At 42.4% G+C, this 19,786-nt stretch overlaps 1 protein-coding gene across 4 annotated transcripts; it reads right to left on the bottom strand.

The window, feature by feature from the left end:
- Nucleotides 1–646: 646 nt before the first annotated feature.
- On the bottom strand, nucleotides 647–18,205 carry znf574 (zinc finger protein 574). 4 transcript variants are annotated; one of them, XM_029452420.1, is made up of 10 exons: nucleotides 18,091–18,205; nucleotides 15,749–15,906; nucleotides 9,952–11,092; nucleotides 9,016–9,224; nucleotides 8,558–8,737; nucleotides 8,287–8,381; nucleotides 6,401–6,495; nucleotides 3,921–4,069; nucleotides 3,319–3,606; nucleotides 647–1,691 (listed from the first exon to the last, which is right to left on the bottom strand). In XM_029452420.1, the coding sequence occupies exons 1-10, from the start codon at nucleotides 18,101–18,103 to the stop codon at nucleotides 1,092–1,094; spliced, it is 2,928 nt and encodes a 975-aa protein (XP_029308280.1). In that variant the 5' UTR covers nucleotides 18,104–18,205; the 3' UTR covers nucleotides 647–1,091. The 4 variants fall into 4 exon arrangements, with proteins under 4 accessions (XP_029308280.1, XP_029308278.1, XP_029308281.1 ...); XM_029452418.1 differs by lacking the exon at nucleotides 18,091–18,205 and adding an exon at nucleotides 17,882–18,044; XM_029452421.1 differs by lacking the exon at nucleotides 18,091–18,205 and adding an exon at nucleotides 17,685–17,818.
- Between the last annotated feature and the right edge of the window lie 1,581 nt (nucleotides 18,206–19,786).

Here is a 19,786-nt window from a genome sequence, read left to right as displayed (position 1 = left end):
CCCATTTCAGTGCCCCGCACAATCATCAGCATTTCTCCCTCCATGACATGAAAACAAACTAAGACTGAGTGCCTCTGTGTGTGTGTGGTTTCAAACCCCCCTGTCAGCAATCACTGGGTGGGAGACAGCCATAAACTGCGCTTTAGAAGCGTATAATGGGCTACTGCAGCGCTGGCAAAACTTATATCATTATGCCTCTTCCCATTTAGACACAAATAGGATCATTATTTTTGATAACTATACAGCAAGTGCTGGATAATGTCATTGCACTACTTGCCACTGCATAATGCTGTATTTCAGATAAATCATCATAAATCATCATATCCCCGTTATCATTGTATGTATTCACAGCTCAAAACTAATCAATAACAAAATGTCCTACAAATGATCGGAACATTAGGATTGATCTATAAACACAGTTGTACTTCATTTCTCTAGCATTAGTGTGCACGTGACGGAGAGAAACAGCACCGTTTGAAAAGCTGTACGCTGACTTGTCAGTATTTTTCTCAGCAGACCTCATAATGTTTGTCAAAAGGCAGAAGTGGCAATTTACAGCAGCACCTATAAAGTCCATCCCATCCAACGGGATGAGGGCAATGCCCTCGTGTCATCCACCTTATAAATTGATGGACGCTCACAAGTGTGAAAGCTGAAGCGTTTTATTATAAAGAAAGCAGAAGACATTTCATGGGCCAACACCACTCGTCTTCCCCTAATAAATAGGAGCTCCGCTGGAAATACACCGTTTACAAATCGAGGGGCCAATTTAACAATCTGCTCTTCAATCAGTTTGAAAGACTAAATTAAGGAACATTCTGTTCTCCTGAGCGTTTCATCTGCGTATGAACCTTTGATTGTTTAGTTTTACACTGTTTGAACAACGTTATTACATTTTCTTCTCAAGTTGTAAAATTGGGTTACTACTCGTTATTATAACCGGCTTAGAAACCTATCAAACTATATACAAATATGGCAATAACTCCACATGCTTCAATCATCAAACTCAACTCCAGCAGTCTATACTGTCAACTAATCTTTCAGCCTTTTTCAAACTTCTTGTCCATCCACAATAGTTTTTGATCTGCCATTTATACCGTCTCCTCCACGATGAACTCAATGGCATGCTGCTCCGACTGGCTCGTCTCCACCATGGTGATTTCATTTCCATCCATGGTGATCGTGGGAACATTAATGCCCTGACCTCCCAGAACAGAGGAGGGCAGGATGACGACCTGTGAGGTGCCGTCTATGCTACTGAACTGATCAGAAGGGATCATGACTGTCTCGGTGCCTCCTTCGCCCCCCTGCAGTACATAGATGGTCTGCACTGTACCAGAATCCATATCCCCTGTGGTGGCCAGAGAGGACAGCACCTTGGCCCCCTCCAGCACCTTCTGGACGTGGGCAGCCTCAGCTGCTTGTGCCGCCTCCTCAGCGGTCTCCACAGGCAGGTCTCCGTGCAGCCGAATGTGTTTATCCAGGTTGGAGCGGGAGCGGAAGGCAGCGGGGCAGTGGGGACAGGGGTAGGGCTTCTCTCCACTGTGGGTGCGGGCGTGCTCGGTGAGCCGGGCGGCCACGCTGAAGCTCTTGCCGCAAATCCAGCAGCAGAAAGGTCGCAGGCCGCTGTGGATGCGCTCGTGGTCCTGCAGATGAGGCAGCTGCCGGAAGCGCTTGCCACATGTATTGCACTGGGGGAGAAATGGAGGAGAACGGGGAAGTGAAAAAAGAAAAGGTGAGAACGTGGCAAGAAAGTACAGTTCACAGCGGTGCCAATGCACAAAAGTGCAATTAATATTTTTTGAGATCTCTCTTTATATTTTTCTGCAGATGCAGCACTTCTGGCTGGGGAAGAGTAAGTGTGTGAGGGAAGAAGTGGGGGGGGGGTCAGATACAAAGCAATAAAAAAGGCACAAGTGTGTTACTGCAACTAACAATTATTTTCATTATCGATTAATCTGCTGATTATTTTCTGACAATTAATCCATGAGCTGTTTGGTCTGTATGCACATTCTTAAACATGCATACAATACAATATCCTAGAGTTAGGATATATCAAATGCTTCCTGCCAGCAGCCCAAAGCTCAAATATAAGCAGTTTACTCTCAAAGAAGACTTAGAAATTAAGCAATTATTTAAATTTAGCTTGATAAATTATTGATATGATAGTTATAAGATTATCTGACGTTTAATAATCTGTTGAACAACTAACCAATAAATCGTAACGTGTGTAATACACACGAGTTTGGGCCCAATTCTTTATTTTCTAAAGAATATCTTGCCAGAGTTTCCTGTGGGCGCGTTAATCATGTGCAATATTTACAATCCACAATATTCTGTTGTGTGTGGGAAACCCTGAGGACAGCCAGGAATTGTCATTACACGTCGTTATGTTTGGGGCCATTTTCTACATCTGTTAAAATGAGAACAATCTTTTAGTGTGAGCCAGCCTTAAAGGACAGAAGGATCTACTACACAGTGTACGGCAGAAAGAAAACATTGCTACCAGCTGTGCGTCGACAATGAACTTCAACCAGACACTTGATTAAACCTGAAGCCCTACAAAAGAATGACTTTGTTGTGCTTTGCTTTATTCCCACTGGGGACACTTAGATTGAATCTGTAAACCCTGTTGTTTCAGTATCTCTGCGAGATGTAGTCTAATAAAATTACCTTTTCCGTTGAGTTTGCTCTTTATATACTCAGTAAATAAAGGTGCTCCTTGAGGAACGCACAGTATATTTGATTTGAATTAAAATTCATCCCCATAGCTGTGTGCTAGAGGACCAATGCTCCTTGAACCTCAATCCTTAGCATGCCTGATAGATATGGATAAGACACAAATGCTAAATCAATTTCTACAGTGCGATGTTCTGTGATGGGCTTGGGTGGGTCTATAGTTGATGTCCTGCTTCGTCACCAGAGCAACAGAGAGAGAGAGAGAGAGAGAAGGAGAGAGTCCCAGAATAGTAACAGGCACAGAGGGGAGCTGACAGGCCCTAACTCAGCCCCGTCATTAATCACAGGTACACAGGGAAGGAGGAAACACCCGCAGGACACACACTGCACAAATGGCCATGGTCCAGAACGGGAGAAATGGTCACAGCTATGAACGGGTGTGACCATGGGGGGTGAGGCAATGCTGGATGTCAATTTGAAATACAGGCATTACAGGGTTTGAAAGCATTGTTAAAAAAAAAAAGAAAAAAAAAGAAAAGGACAACATGCGATTCAGGAAGCTGGCAGAAATTCCCTTTTTACACTCTCTCTCACACACACACACACACACACACACACACACACACACACACACCCTACCTCGAAGGGCCTCTCATCAGTATGTGTCCTCATGTGAACATTGAAGGTGGAATTGTAGGCAAAATCCTTCTGACAAATCTGACAGCGGAAGCGGGGTCGGTTTTTGGACTTGCCAACTGTTCCTTGGAAATGGGCCAGCACGTGCTCCTCCAGGGTACTGTTGGAGGTAAATCTGCGGCGGCAAGGCCTCACCGGGCATTTGAGAGGCGTCTGGCCCGTGTGGGATAACCGATGGAGGTCGAGGCCCTCCTGGGTCATGCAGCGGTGGCCGCATAGGTCACACTCAACCTGAAGGGGGAAGGGAAAGGCGAGGAAGGAAAAACAGATGTAGACAAACATGAAGTAAGGAGATGGAGAATGGACAGAGGTGGGCAATTACAGAAAATTGTAAAGGTCGGTGTCTTCCTAGTCTGACTGAGACATTACCACAATGTCACAGTTTGTCCCCCTTTCGCTAACCCCACTTCATTTCTGCCTGGATTGGCAAAATGCCATAATGGTCTCTGCTAAATCTGAAGTGACAGATTTGTTTCTAATAAGGATGAAACAAGTACATTCTCTCTCACTCAGAATATCTTTGCAATGGAGAAGAAAAACCCAACCTGTCCAGTGCATCGTCCCCGGCCCTGCCCCCGTCCACGACCGGTGTTCTTGTCCTCCTCTGTGGTAGGACATCGCTGCATGTGGATTTCCAGCACTGACTGGTTCACAAACTGCGTTGAACAGTGAAGACACGTCGCTGGCTGCTTGTCTGCAATGGAACAGCGTCAGGTTTTAGGTCATCATACTACAACCGTACCGTGCCGCGCTACTATCTGACGGTTGATTTACGCTTCCAACAATCGCAGTGGCAGGCGGTACATGCAGAAATGGCTGGTGATTCAGATTCTTTGTGTCAACAATGGTTGCTTTTTTTTAGTAAACTCTAAATGGAATAGGGCAGCCAATGGAGAGAAACCAGGTTTGGGATGATGTGATGCTGTCAGTGAGAAGCGAGTTAATAGTTTAATGATATGAATTAATATATTAAATATAGTGAACAAATGTATGTCACAAGATGTACGGCATGAGCTTGGGCTGTAAGCGTTGATTAAACTTCAGGTATTTTCTATTCAAGTCATTTTGATACGAAAAACAGCTGTAAATAATCAAATGAATGTTTGCTTTGAGTCATGTTATTGTGTTTCCTGAGAACTTAGAATCAGAAAATGTTCTGCGATTCTACTTTATATTAAGTGATTAACCAAAATTGTTGCTGATTATCTTCCTGTCGGCGTGCTAATCACATATCAGCTAATCGTTTCTGCTCTGATCAGCTGGTGCCCTAGTTGTATTTTGGCAAAGCAGCCCACACTCTCACTGGGTTGCTCTTGAGAAACTGGCTGGGAAATCACTGACACTGATGGTTCATCAGTATGGCTATAGGTCACCACGCCAACATCTTGCAATCTGCTAACCATCTGTACCGTCTGTCACAGTGGGGGCGACCCACTCTGCTCCCCATTGGGACCCTCTAATTAAACCTATAATAAGGACAATCTCAGCCTATGGTCTTGGACTGATCAATGGATCAATCTCTCCAATCATCTCTCTCAGAGGAGCCACGTACCTCTGACCCCTGCCGTACGCTGACTCTTCGAGCTTAACTAATGAGGTTGCCCTGCCAAAGCCCCGCCTGATTAAGATGAAGTCAACATGTTGACCCAATTCATTTACCTCCACCTTCCTCCTCCACATGGGACGCAGATCAATGGAAAGTCATTGACTTAATGCATCGGAGGAACAATGCACATATAACATGGATGCATGTTAGGAAATAAAACAAGATTTAGGCTTTACAATCTAATCGACAGTAAATCACTGCATGCTGCACTGATAGGACTCAAACATCACATCTAATTGGTTTTCTTTACAAGCATGCATAAAGGCTTGTATTGGATTTCTTGATATATTCTTTTTGTCCATTATTACTTCATATGTTCAAGAGCTTTACCAGCAAATCCACTTCAAGAAAGGCCCGTTGACTTAACGCTCTACAAGACGTCTTATAAGTACATCACATGTACAGAAGGGAACATTTAATCCATGAAAATAACTATAATTCACATCAATGTCTTTGTGATGATAAGTCAATGATAAGATTTATGTTTAAAAGACATTTCCTTCAACTTTATTGGTGTTTAAGTATCAATTTGATCAACGTCAGGCCTTCTTTTATAGAAAATCATCCACAAATTGATTTTAATATGATGATATGTTCGCCACACTATCACCAAGACAGCGGCTCTCCTTCCTCCGCAGGCTGCCGAGACTCAACATGCAGGATACTCTGCAGCTTCTAGAGGTGCATCGAGAGCATCCTGACCGTAAAACTCTACAGAAGGTGGTGAAATCTGCTCAGCACATCACCAGGACGGAGCTGCCATCCATGAAGGACCTCTACACCCAGCAGTGTAGGAAGAAGGCCCACAGGATCATCAAAGACCCCCATCACCTCAGCAACAAACTGGCAGATGGTACCGCAGCATCCGCACTGAGACCACCGGACTCAGGGACAGTTTTATCCCACAGCCATCGCACAGATGAACCCCCGATGAACCCCCGGGCTCTGCCAAGTGTCACTACCTACATATGTTTATCGAACATACATCTGTTTACTCCACATATTTATATGTTATTACAATATGCAGGATTTAATTCCACAGTCTGTTTTATCTTGTTCATTCAATATGTATATATTCTACTTATTCCTGCATTTGACTTGCATCATAATGCGCTATTATATAACTTTATGTATTAAGTATACTGTATTGTTGGAGGAGCCTGGGATTTACCCTGTAGCTTTTGTGCGTATGACAATAAAGACTTTGAATCCTTTGAACATTTGGTCTGAGGGAAGTTGTCATACAGTTACAGGACATGTGACACAAACAGCTGAATAAAGAAAGATAACAGAGCAAAAACACTGCAGCCCATCATGTCCTGAATGCTGTATGTAGGTTTTGTTAGCGTCCGGTTGCTTCTGCTAACTATAAAAAGAAATGTCGGTGAAGGATATTATTCCAGAGCCTTGAACTCTCACCTTGGTGAGTGAGCGAGTGCAGGTCCAGGTCTCTCCTGCGTTTGAAGGCCTCTCCACATTCGGCGCAAGGGAATGGGTGGCTGGTGTGGAGCAGTCTGTCCAACACACAAAGAGTTAGGGTTAGGGTTAGGGTTAGAACTAACAAACTAACCCTAACACACATTTTCACAAAAATAATCACAACACAGGATAGGAAAAAGGGCGACAATGCCACACAGGGGCCGGCAACGGTCGTACAAACAATTACATCGCACAGTTTAAAGACTTAAAAAGTCACAAATGGAAAACGCATGAAAACTGTAATAATGAGGAAAGAAATGTGTGTTTTGGTCTTAAGCCGCTACCCTGTATTTGACTTGTAGGGGGATTACCAGTAAGTATGTGCTTAGCTGTGCTCAGGTTAAATATGGGGTATTAGCTGAGTGTATAACGTCTGGAGATAAGACAAAATACTAAATAAAAAACAGCAGGAAACTGGGAGGAGTCCGAGAAAGGACATGAAAGACTTTATTTATCCATTGCATAACATTACACTGGATACAGCCTCAGGGGAGGAGAGAAGTGTTAGGATGTATTCACCTAATGCTGCATCAGACCTGCTCTCAGAGCAATACAATGCCGTTCTTTGAGCAGCTTCACATAAACAGAACACACACGGATGAAGTGAAGGAAACATAATGCTCCGCTAGATATCGCACACATACAAGTATACTGTATGTATTATGTATACGACACTGCAAAAATATAATGTTGCCGCAAAAGCACTTAACTACACGAGTCCCTTAAAGTAAAGCAGGATGCTAAAGATGATGTGCAAAGACCTCTCATTGCCAGTATACGAGGTCAGGCCGTTTCTGTTCCCCGTTTAAGAGACAAGAGAAATCAATATTTCACAGACAGCTGACCCTGAGGCAGCTGGGAGGATTAAAATTTGAGGCAGGGTCACCTCTTGTCCCAGTCAGATGCTCTTAATGAGTAGGGGTGACACTGTACGCACTGCATTAGTACTACACTGACTAGAGCTAAAGAAAAAACATTTGTTGATTGACAGAATTCAGCAACAATTTTGAAAATCCCTGAATCATTTCAGCTGTTTTTAGGCAGAGCTGCTTCTGCTACTGAATGTTTAGCTGAAGGTTCATTCTTGACCTTGGAAATAAACACAACTATCCTAACTATTCTTCAGCCAGCGACATATGAGCAAACACACATTTCTTTCGTTTTGGACTGTTAATGGACAACACTGATTCCTGCTAGTACGGCAGCAAGAGACCGTGTGGTCCACTGGTTTCCGGAACATGCCACTGGTTTGGGCAGGAAATAAAAACAATAGCAAGTGTAGACCAAAGGTATGGAACATGTACGTCACAGCACACACTCTGCAGTTAACCCATCCTCGTATTAGGAGCAGTGGGCAGCTAGCATATTATCCGCAAAAATATCCTGACATTTGATTTCCCCCCTATCGCCAAGCCCTGCGTTCAGCCCTAATACACATGCACTCACAATATGTTCTCTCTCTCCCTTGCTTAACCGGGCAGGACAGGACCAGGCTCTTCCCCCGTCCTGGGTTGTTATCTTAATCATCTTAATTTACTGGGCCTCTGTGTCAATCATATCTGGCTGAGGCTCAAGGGCACCCAGACATCTCAGTCAGTGGGTTTTGCCGTACAGCTTTAAGGTCTTGCTCAGTAGTCAGACACGGCTCAGCTACTGCAGCTCCTGGCGGGGGGGGGGGGGTTTGGAACCGTAGTTCTAATGTGTTTACGCCGTTAACAAGGTTGGAAATGATTGAGTATGGATAATCGTTAGAGGGTAGAGTAGTTTCCACCTACACTCCTGCAAATAAAGAAGTTACGAAAGTGGTTTTGTTGTGGTGTTATTACTTGTGATGGTTAAGCTGATCCTCCGTGTTGAACCGTGACGGGCAGTGAGGACAAGGGAAGAGATGAGCAGATCCCTCATTGTCCAAAGTACACACCTGCATTGAGGGACAAAGCAGTCAAGGTCAGTGAAATGATTTCACAGCAGGTTATCTCTCAAAAATACATTCCTTTTTTAGAAATGAAAGGTTTCAAAAGTGGAACAACAAATAGCGAAATGACATCTTTCAGAATCAACACAGACGTATTCTAATGCAAAGAACATTGACTGTACCGGTTTGCGTCCACGCTTGCGCCGAGGCTGCGTTGATGTGTGAATGCGTTGGTGTCTCTTCAGGGTGGCTGCCTGGGAGAAGTTTTTGCCACACACATCGCAGCTGTACGGCTTGTTGCCCGTGTGGCTCATGCTGTGGCGCAGCAGGCTCTGGGAGTTTGTGAAGGACTTTGTGCAAACCTTCACAACAACAACAATCAGGATCAGTGTTGTATTTACAACGGGAATAAATAAAGGTTGTACGCAGCTATACTTAATCAAATTATACTTTTCTACACAACCTCCATTGTGCAGTGACACGGGAGAATCTGTCAAATATAATGAGGTTCAGATTGTGTCTGCATCAAACACTTGAAGAGCATTACATCATCTCTCTTATGTCGGCTGCATGACGTAAATGTCATTTCCATCAAACAAAATAATAAGAAAAGACAAACTTTGATTTGATTGATTGGCACCTTGCACGTGAAAAGCTTCTCTCCGGTGTGGCTGTACACATGGGTGCGGAGGAAAACGCGTCGGGTGAAGGTTTTGCCACAGTAGGGGCAAACGTGGGGTAGTGGTGTGCGGGCCCAGTCCTGCAGCAGCTTGGCAGGTGGAGGGTGGTTGGTGTTGTCCGAGTCTGCTGCAGCGCCGCCTTCTGACTCGTCCTTGGTGCCCTTGTTTCCTAACAACACAAAACAGTTCATTAAGGAACCAAAACATCCTGCGATAAACACCTTATGTTTTCCTAATTGGGTTTTAAAACGGCAGCCGCTTTTGTTTAACTTTTAAAAAGTCAAATTTACACACACGTGCCGCATGATGGCTTCACACCATGCACCTGCAGCACACAGAACAGTACACCATGTTGTCGGTGTGGAAGTTCTTCAGCACATAAAGCTTGCAGTCCAAAACAAGGCGTGGAGGAACAACCCTACAAATATTCGAAACAACTAACGTCATCAGACACTAATTATCATTAATCGCCATGCATGCTGCTCTGACTGATCGCAGTGAGCGGCTCCTCTGCTGGTCTCTCCTCTGCTTTTGCGCCTGTCGCAGTCAGTAGGTGTTGAGCAGGCAGGAGGATGCCAACCCCTGAAGCAGTGGGAGTTAATATAATATAATACACTCACCTTTACAGTCTTGTAAATAGATACTGATTCATAAATAGATTAGCATACAATAAACAGATAAATGAATACATGGTGCTAGATCGATAGTAAATAGTTGACCTTAGGCCTACAGCTAAATGAACTGTACTATACAAACTATAGAATAATCTGTTCTCGGATTCTTTCAGAGACATAAAAAAACAACATAAAATTGTAATCTAATTGAAGGAAAGGTTTGTGTATGCTGCCAGTAAAAACATCAGTGCATCTCTATTTAAAACTAATATCTTCATTTACCTTTGAGCGGACTAGTGCCGCTCAGGATCCTGAAAGACGGCCTGCTTCTCTTAGCAAGGGGTGAACCCGTTACCCCAGCAGAGGCCAGTGGGGAGAGCAGCCGCTTTGAGCTCTGTGGTGAATCCTGAGGTGCACTGGCGACTGTTTCATCACCAGTTTCAGCTTCATCAGCCACCTCTGTCTCTGATATGAAGCGGTGCTGCCGGCGATGGTACAGGTACTGGGTGGTGTTCATGAAGCTCTCCCCACAATGGGGGCAGCTGTGAAGTGGCTCCATTTGGCCGTGTTTCTGCTTCCGATGGGTCAACAGCCCTCCCTCGTCGCTGAAGCTCTCCCCACACTGGGTGCACAGGAACAACTCGGGCTGTGTGAAACTGTAGGTGACACTTGTAATGGTAGACGTGGCCTCCTGGTCCTGCTCATCAGTCCTGTTGCTCTGAGTACAAACTTCCTCCGATGTCTCTTCAGGAACCACGACCATCTTTTCCTCCCCTTTCTGCCGGTGTTGCTTGCGGTGGTAAAGAAAAAGCGTGGTGTTTAGAAAGCTTTCCCCACACACAGAGCAGCGGTGCAGAGCTTCCTCAAAGCCGTGTTGGGTCTTGCGGTGAGCCACTAGTTCAGACACCAGACCAAAGCATGAGCCACAGTCCACACACAGCAGCACGGGTTCAGGTTTAGGCTTTTTGTTTGTCCCTCTCCTCCTGGGAGACAAATCGTCTTGAGTCGAGGCGGACGCCTCAGAAACAGAAGGATCGGAGCTTTGCGCTGAAGAGGTCTCTGCAACGTGCTGCCCCTCTTCCTCCTCTGCTACGGCTATCTCCTCCGGTTCAGGTTTAAGGTTTTCAATAAATTCACCCTTGGAGAAAGAATCGTCTAGATTTAAAGCGGTCTCCGGCTCAGCTTGTGACTCAAGTTTTGACGGGCTCTCGCAGGCAGACTGCTGACATGTCTCTTCTTTACGGTGTTGCTGCCAAAGGTCCAGGCTCTTGAAAAGTTCATCACAGTCCCCACACTGGTAGAGGATTCTGGGCTGGTCTGATGCCACGTCTGCCTGCTTGAGAACAGGTTGCACAGAAGAGAGTCCTTCTTGGATTTGAATCTGCGGGACTGTAACTGTCCTTGCTATATTTATTACTTGTTGCTGCAAAGACAAGAGAGGAAAAAAGAAGAAGTGGGAGATTATCCTTAACGTGTCACTTGGTGCGTTTGTTTCTGTGTAAGAAAAATGAGTCCTTGTAATACTAAAAGCTGTTCAGAGTAGATTCAACCTGCAGTGTTTGTTATTTTATTTCATTCTTTCTGGCAGATGGGGGGGTGAGAATTCAGTGGTGGGGTACTGAGGTCAATTAGATCAGCATGCGTTTCCTGCGAGAGCTCCAGACAGCCGAGATAAGGCTTCAGCGTGGCCGATAACCATCAGAGGCCCATCAGGGTTGACTGGGTCACTCCACAGGGTTTTACATTTGCTTTCTTAATCTATGAGGATGATAAAACCAGAACATCAAGGTCGAGGTTAAAGACGTCTGTAACTGTCTCAATTACAACAGTTCAATAAGTCTCACACACTTTAATGATTTGTGGGTTTTTATTTTAGCCTTCTAGTTATGTGAATACTTAACACCAGCTCCAGCTGTGGTCTGGCTGATTCCATAGCATTCATTCTCTCTATTTTTCATACGGTAGTCTTGGAGATTTGGCTTTGTGGTCTGCAGACTGCGGTTTCGTTTGCTTTCTTTTATTCTTTGTCTTAGTGCTAATAAATGATAATGAAAAGTGTCATTGATGAGAAAGTGAAACGCACGTCAAACATTGTGCCACAGGTGAGAAACTAGTTAGTTTCTTTCGTTTAGTGAGAATCTTAAATGTCTTTTATAGCACAGAATATAACTTTGTTATCTCTAAAGCAGGTTCTGACAAAGTGCTTCTTAGCAACATCACTCAGGCCTGTAATGGAGCTAAAAGTAGTCAAAATGAAGATTGATGTTTTGAACTCATGGCGAATGAAAAGAATGTTCTTCTCTTCTGAACTTCAGCTCTACACAAAGGAGGATTGAAATTATCTTTTATACAATCTATCCAGGACACGATCATGTGGAACTCTTGACTAACACATTGTACCTGCACATGCACTGTAATTCACAAGTGCTATTGTAATTGTTCCACACCAAAGCCAGTCTAAAGACATTATATTTCTGTAAATCTTCCTTTCACAGCTCAAGCATGCACAAAACCGCCAACATTCCCAGATACAGCACACAAACAAAAGCAGTCTCTGGTGCTACACCTCCAGGTTGCACACGTAACATCAGTAGGAAGCATTAGTAGAAACAAGCTCATAACAAGCTCCTGTGTTCATAAAAGTCAAGTCATGCGTGAACAGTGGCTCACCAGAAACTACTCCTCACTCGGATAACTGAACCGAGCAACGTTAGAGGTTTCATGGAAGACGAGCCGGAATAAAAACACTTCTTAACATGCAATCCTTCGGATAAGTGGACAAGTCTTTACCCATCTCAAATGAAGCTTTTCACCGTGCAAGAAAAACCCTTGGACAGTCTTAAAATGCAGAAAACCTGATTTACAAAAATGGATTTATGGAGTTTTCACCTTTCACTTCAGACTTCAAAGAAACAGAAGCATGATCATTTTTGATTCGTAAAGATTTTTAAGCCATGTACCTGATATTTGATCTCGTCCTCCTTAACCTGCATGTTAGAAAAGTCTCACATGAGTGGAGTTTATTCTTAGTCTAATACAGTGGACGAGTTAATGTCACTGCTCCATCATTTGTATTATAAAAGTGAGGCTTTCACTATAATAGAGGGAAATTATACCTTTTACAAAAGGTTGAAACGAAAAGTGCAGGTTAATACATCTTTTGTTCGTCCAACCGGCTTCTGTGCTTAGTTTGAGTCAGACTAAATACAGCTCGATGACTAACCAAACGTTATTATGGCTCGACTACATCTACAGCTCTACACAGCTGAGGGTTAACGCGCAGAAATGAGTTCTTTATACAAATCTACAAACCAGCAAGGACACGATCTAGTGGAAACCAACTTTAAAAAACTAAACATTAATCCTGCACATGCACTCAAAATACATTCTAACATTTCTGTCACAGCTCCAGCGTACACAACAACGCCAACATTCCCAGACACTTATAACATGCGATCCTTCTGGTAAGTTGGCGGGTCTTTAACAGTCAGAATGAAGCTTTTTCACTGTGCAAGAAAAACCTTGGACAGGTTGGACCTGAGATTTTAAATATAGATTTTTGGGGTTTTCAAACAGACTTTATTAGCATCATCAGCAAGACCGGGAGCGAGTTCCTAGCTAGTGCCCTGAGACTGAACAGCAGCATATACACTTCCAGTTTTAAGGTCTAACAACACAGTTGACTTTGATGGCCAAATAACTTATTCATTACTTGAGATGGTCGCATATGGGAAGTGCATATATTTGGCATGTTGATATGGAAGTTTGCAGAAGGAGTTATGAGACGTATGGGTGAATTTGTTTAGTAAGAGGCGGGTGAAAAGCCAAACTTTGACTGGTCTCCATTCTCTATCATTAAAGTTCTTTTTCTCAGAATCAGAATCTTATTTATTGCCGTGCATTTCATCACTCGTCTGAGAAATGAGTAGAAACATTTGTTAAAGAGCTCTTTGCATCCATTTAGGACATAAACAGTCACGGTTTAAATGCGATGTCACATAATGCACACAGGAATTATGATTATTTAGCTAATGAATTGGGGGTGCTTGAAATATACTAGCTTATAGCAAAGTGGGGGACAGGAAGCCATAAGGTACGCAGGTTTTATAGAGATACTCCAGCTGATTCATCAACACGAAGGCCAATGAGCGATCCATCAGGAGAAACTGTGGCACTGACTGATGCGTTTTTCATGCTTCTCTTCCCGCTGGCGACTCAGGGTGCAATATGTCTGTCATGTGTGTCACCGTGCTTTATGGACATGTGTGGAAGAGCCAATGACTGTTTTTATTCCTGAAGGGCTTTCTGAGGCTGCCATGGGAAAGCTAAAAGAAAAAAAGGTCCATTGCACCGAGACTCAATATGTCAAAGTTAAAACGGAGTAACTCGCCACATCGTACAACTTTCAACCTCCGTCATTCAAGCAGCAGTCTTCGCACAACTCAAAATGAATAGAGCTCGGCGTTTCGATGGAATTCAACCCTAAATATTCCAAACAGGACACACATGTTGAATACTATGCAAACATCCACAGACCTCTCGCATTCACAACAATAGAAATACAAGTGAATTCACACCCGGAAGCGTCGACGACGGTTAGTCCTCTGAGGGTCAGGGAAACGGGGAACATTTCGTTTTTGTCTCATTCTCTTAGAAAATAATTGTTCAATATAATTGGAGAACGAGGAACACTGTGTGGCGTCCTCGACCTCAAATTGGCCTGCAACCTTCCTCAAATTAATTAACTGTCGACAGGAGATTTAATTTCCCCAGGTTGCTATTGTAATGCATCATATGACCAACGAGCCTCCTCTCTATATCCTTTTATATGCTCCGACTTCAAAACTAGAGCTCAACCAACAACTCTGATATTTACGACACATGCCAGATCAGAGCTTATTCAAACTATAAAACATGCACTGTCAAATATTCTGAAATAAAAAAGGCTGATTAAAAAGCCCAGCACGACATAATCAATCCACTTTTAGCACTGCCACATTTCTGCCCGTTACACCTGTTTGCCTCTCTAGTGACTCATTACTCTGATAAACAACGTGCTAATGTGTTATTTTGCCGTTACCCTAGACAGAAAGCCGTTCCAGGTAGCACTGGAGTACTTAGAAAACTGTTGAATAATCTGCAGGCCTTAGTGCACAGGCATTGGTCATTTATCAGGGTAAAAGTTAAAGGTCTTAAATAAGTTTTCCAACATTAAGTACGAACATGTACGAGTTCCAGTGCCAATAAAGGGGGATTCCATCTTGATAAGTTGTTCGAATCTCCAAGAAGTAAAACACGATGTTGTTGTTTGTGCTCTTATAGACCCACTGTGATCTTCACATGTAGCCGGATGACACAGTGTACATGTAGAAAAACGTATATTATTGAAATTGGATTTTTACGAATGTATTTGTACTTCTTCACACTAGAAGAAAGGGAAAGATTTGGAGGTGTTGTTATTTACAGGTTATTAAGCAATGGTTTTACTGGTCCGGCCCACTCGAGATCAAATTGGGCTGCATGTGGCCCATAAACTAAAATGAGTTTGACACCCCTGCTCTATAACCTTCATGAGTGTAGGATTTATTGAAGGACTGTTGTATTGGACTGCAATAGTTTCTGCGAGGTGAACCTAATAAACTTGAAAATGGCTGTATATTATAGCACTTTTTAATTCCCTAATAAGCAGAATCACTACCTTATCCAAAAGACACCTACTGGTTATTCTCTGACTAAACATATGACGTCAGTGTACAACTAAATCAGATATTAATACCCAGCAACCCCTTGAAATGAGTCAGTAAATTATTGCAAACAACTCAATGTTAAGTGCTCTGATCAAGGTCACTATTGCGATGATGAGTAGCAGAACATTGTCAATTTATTACTAAAGTTATACTTGTCGCTTCAATGTCATTTTCCAGATCTGATTCAGAGGCTTTTATGGGATCCCACTGCTGGTGGTTTTAGGCCACACCGCCACAATATTGATGTTTTTCGGTTCTGTTGCCAGCAAAAAAATCAAGAAACTGCAATCAGGGGATAAAAAGGGGAAAATGTTGACTATGTCAGTATTTACCCGACTCTGTAGCAGTGGAACAGTGACAGGCGTGGTTCCGGGTGTTTCCGGCTGTTCATCCTCAGCAGTGCACGTCAACTGGTGCTCGAGTACCTCCTCCAGGGTGTTGAACTCCTGGTAGCAGGGGAAGCACATGTACACTGACGAACTCTCCATGCCTGCCAGGGGATGAGAAATCAAAAACATTTCATAAGAAACGCAGCAATGCAAAACTGATTTAGATAAAAGGTGAAACAGTTCACAAAACTCAGCATGCTTAGAATTTTAAAGTAATATCACAACGTGAGCCTTATACAGATGCCTACCCACCAGTGCATTACATTAAAATAGGTTGTGAACATTGCCCTCTCCTGATAAAAAGAAGTGCCTGCATATATTATCAAGACAACAGCTTGGACATAAGCGCCAGGAGGCTAACCCTCAGGTTGCCAGGATGACTCACCATGCGCTGAGCCAGGGCTAATTGTTATTTTGACCATGCAGGTTGGTGCTCAGGTGGAGACCTTGCCAAGTCTCTTTTTCTGCCATTTCATAGGCTGAGCCAATATTTAGCTCAAACATCAATTAGATATGTGCTGTAATTGGACCCACTGGAAGTGCAGTCTAGCTCATGCTGGTGCTGAATGTAGCTATAATCAAACACAATCTCTGCAATCCTTCCAACTCTCTGGATACCAATCAGACCTCCCACTGCACCAGCAAAGCTCTACTTTAAAAACAAAGATCCTTACAAATCAAAGAAACCCACTAAAGAGACACACATCAATACATTTGAAAGACTGTGACACACACCTTCTTGTTGATCATTTTAATTGGCAGACAAGGCTATGACTTAAAAAGATAAGGCCGAAGGCAATATTCCATATTTTTGTTATTGTTGACAAATCCCATGACGAGACCAAACAGTGTTATATTAGTCGGTCAGTCTGCCTGTCAATGCTTTCCAACTTCCCCAGCCTGTCTGTGAAACTCAGCCCCAACCCCATATGTTCCTATTGAAGAAGTAATCTTTGAAAACCGATCATAGATTTTTTTTTAAAGAAGCTTGTCCAAAAAAAGTAATTTCCTAAAACAACTGCAGATTTTTATCAAACGTTACTCAAATAGGGGTGAAACTGTTGTTTTGTTGGGGGGTGTTTTCAGCTGCAGGTTTGGTGATTTAGTCAATATTTACAGCAGCAGGGTGTGTGTGGGATCACAGTAATCACATTCATCATGGAAGAGTGACATCTCACTCAGTGTGGCTCACTTGTGTTTATTTAACTGTTTTCAGACAATGGAGGTCATGAGGGTTTATCAGGCATTTGCAACACAGGCAATAATCGTGTGTGGGATAAAATCATTGTTTTGGTGAGTCTTGTTACTAGAACGAAACACATAGAAAATAAAGACATTCTTTTAACAGTCAATTACGGCATAATAATGCCCCACTGCCCCCTGTTGGGATGATGTATAGTCAAATCTGTTTGCGACCTTCTTCTCAGCAGAAACTATACCGTCAGTGGCTGTTCAGGTTCAAAACACTAGGTTTGTGCAGGACTACTAAACATGTCTGGCAGTGACATTAAAGGACACGATGTGAGGTGGTCTGCATCTGCTTTTAACCTATTTGCCTGCAAGCACCTGTCGTAATTTGCTTTTTTACAATGTGCATTTAGTAATGAGCCAGGTGTACCTAACATCTGTCTAAACGTCATGTGTGTTATTCAAAGACATGCTAACGCTAGCTTTGGGTGTTCCTGTGCAGGGTCAATGTCAGTCCGATATTGAATCACAAGGGGAAACAGAAAGACAAAAAAATAACCAATAACTCCTAGTTCATGCCGACAGCTAATACCAAGCCTCATGTTAGCTCATTTGACAGTTTTGCCCATGCTAGCACGAACGACCGCTCCACAAAGCTCACGGTTAGCAGCTAGCTAGCAAACTGTATTACCTCCGACCAGTTACTGTGTTGCAACGATGGCCATTTTTCTAGCAACATGGCTAACTTGCCCCCAGCGTGGTAGCTAGCTCTCTTGCTATCTTGGAAGCTAATAAAACAGCCGTCAGGTAATTAATTGTTAGCAGGCGCAGTAGCCACATTAGCCAGCGTCTAAACCCTTTTTTACCGCTTGGACCAGTGGTGCTTACTTTCTGGTACCAAGGAGAAGAAGAAGAAAAGACCGAAGAAGGAGGGCGGGATACGCTTCTTCGGTGGTGTAATGGCGGCGACAGACTTAAAGTTAACATTAGCTGTCTCCCCCCGTTGAAAAACTCCATACATGAATATCAGTGTGCAATAGCTCAGCGAAAAAGTAGCATTCATATTAAATAAGTAAAATTAATTCGACATAACTCACCGCACTCAGACATTTCCAGTCGAGGAAATAGGACAACAACTTCAGTTTTTTTGCATGTTACAAGGCTGGATCTGATTGGCTGTGTTGGTCACTTCATGGACCAATAAGGTTCGACTACACATCACACTGAGGGAGTTTGTAGTCCAAAAGCGCGCGAGTACTGCAGCAGGGCCAGTGGGTCAGACAGTGTCAGAATCAGAAACACTTTATTGATCCCAGGATGAAATTGGATTTTACTTACAGTTGCTCTATTTAAGAATAAATTAAATTAAGATAAATAGATAAGTTAAAGAGAAATGTTGACATTGTACAACAATATATCTTGTGATGGGGCCGGTTGGAATAAATCCACAACATGACTTTTAATTTTAGAAAACATTTGTGTCCATTAAAACATATTTACTTGTACCGGAGACCTTAATGTTTAATTTGCTGCTGGTTAGAATATTATATATATATTAATATATAATATTATATATATATATATATATATATATATATATATATATATATATATATATATATATATATATATATATATATATATATATATATATATATAATATTCTAACCAGCAGCAAATGAAACATTAAGGTCTTCGGTACATATATATATAGATCAATATCTATATATATATTAATATATATATATATATAATATATTATATATATATATATATATATATATATATATAATATATATATATATATATATATATATATATATATATATATATATTAATATACAGGGTGAAAGGTTAAAGACATACAAATATACAATTTAAAACGTAATGTTGTATTTATTTTTCACACATATTTGAAAATGTATTTATCCAGGGAAGCCTTATTGAGATTAAAAATATATGTTTTCAAACGTATGCAGCAATGACAATGAGTTACAGACAAACAACTTAAATATGCCACAAAATTTAGAATGACTAAAATTAAATCATGAATAAAAAACTAGTACAATCCTGTAAAATATATAATCCTAGAAACAAAAACACCACAAAACTGTTTTTTTGTAAACAGGGATGTTGGCTGAATTATTAAATGCATTTAGTTAGCTAAATACACACACAGCAATCTCAGCACTGAGGCAAATGTTTCACTTGCTGACAAGCAATATTGTTTACCTCGCGATGCAACCACAACTCTTAAAGGTTTATTTGCTGACTGTTGTCACCTCTTTCATACAGTGACAGCAATAACTGCCTCATACGACTTCAACTGCACTTGAATGCCCGCAGAGGTTTATTAAATCTACACTCTATAGCCTTACACTTATCAGATTTACCCTCCTCAGAGTGAGTACAGCCAGCTGCATCGAGCATTATATACAGAGGTCAGTGAAAGTAAAGACTAGCCCACTCCACTCATTTTCAGAATTACACAGCGCACAATGTGCCCCATTGGCTGATTGGGAAGATGAGCAGCTCCTCCAGACTGCTTAACTTCACTGCAAATGGTATTAAAGAGCCGGCCGGGCATTCAGCCAGAGGGGCCCGGGCCACGCAGGCTCCACAGAAACACATTATAACATTATTCAACCTTGACATATCACATCACCACGATGACGACTTAGCAGCCATGTTTTTCATTGAAGGCTGACGAGACTGCAGGTCCGAGCAGAGGAGGACAGCATGTCCACACAGGCACCTTCTTCATCTCTTTCTCTTCCTCTTCATCTCTTCTTG

Source organism: Cottoperca gobio, chromosome 16 (assembly GCF_900634415.1).
Source record: "Cottoperca gobio chromosome 16, fCotGob3.1, whole genome shotgun sequence".
NCBI lineage: Eukaryota > Metazoa > Chordata > Actinopteri > Perciformes > Bovichtidae > Cottoperca > Cottoperca gobio.
This window is presented reverse-complemented; position numbering and strand designations above follow the sequence as displayed.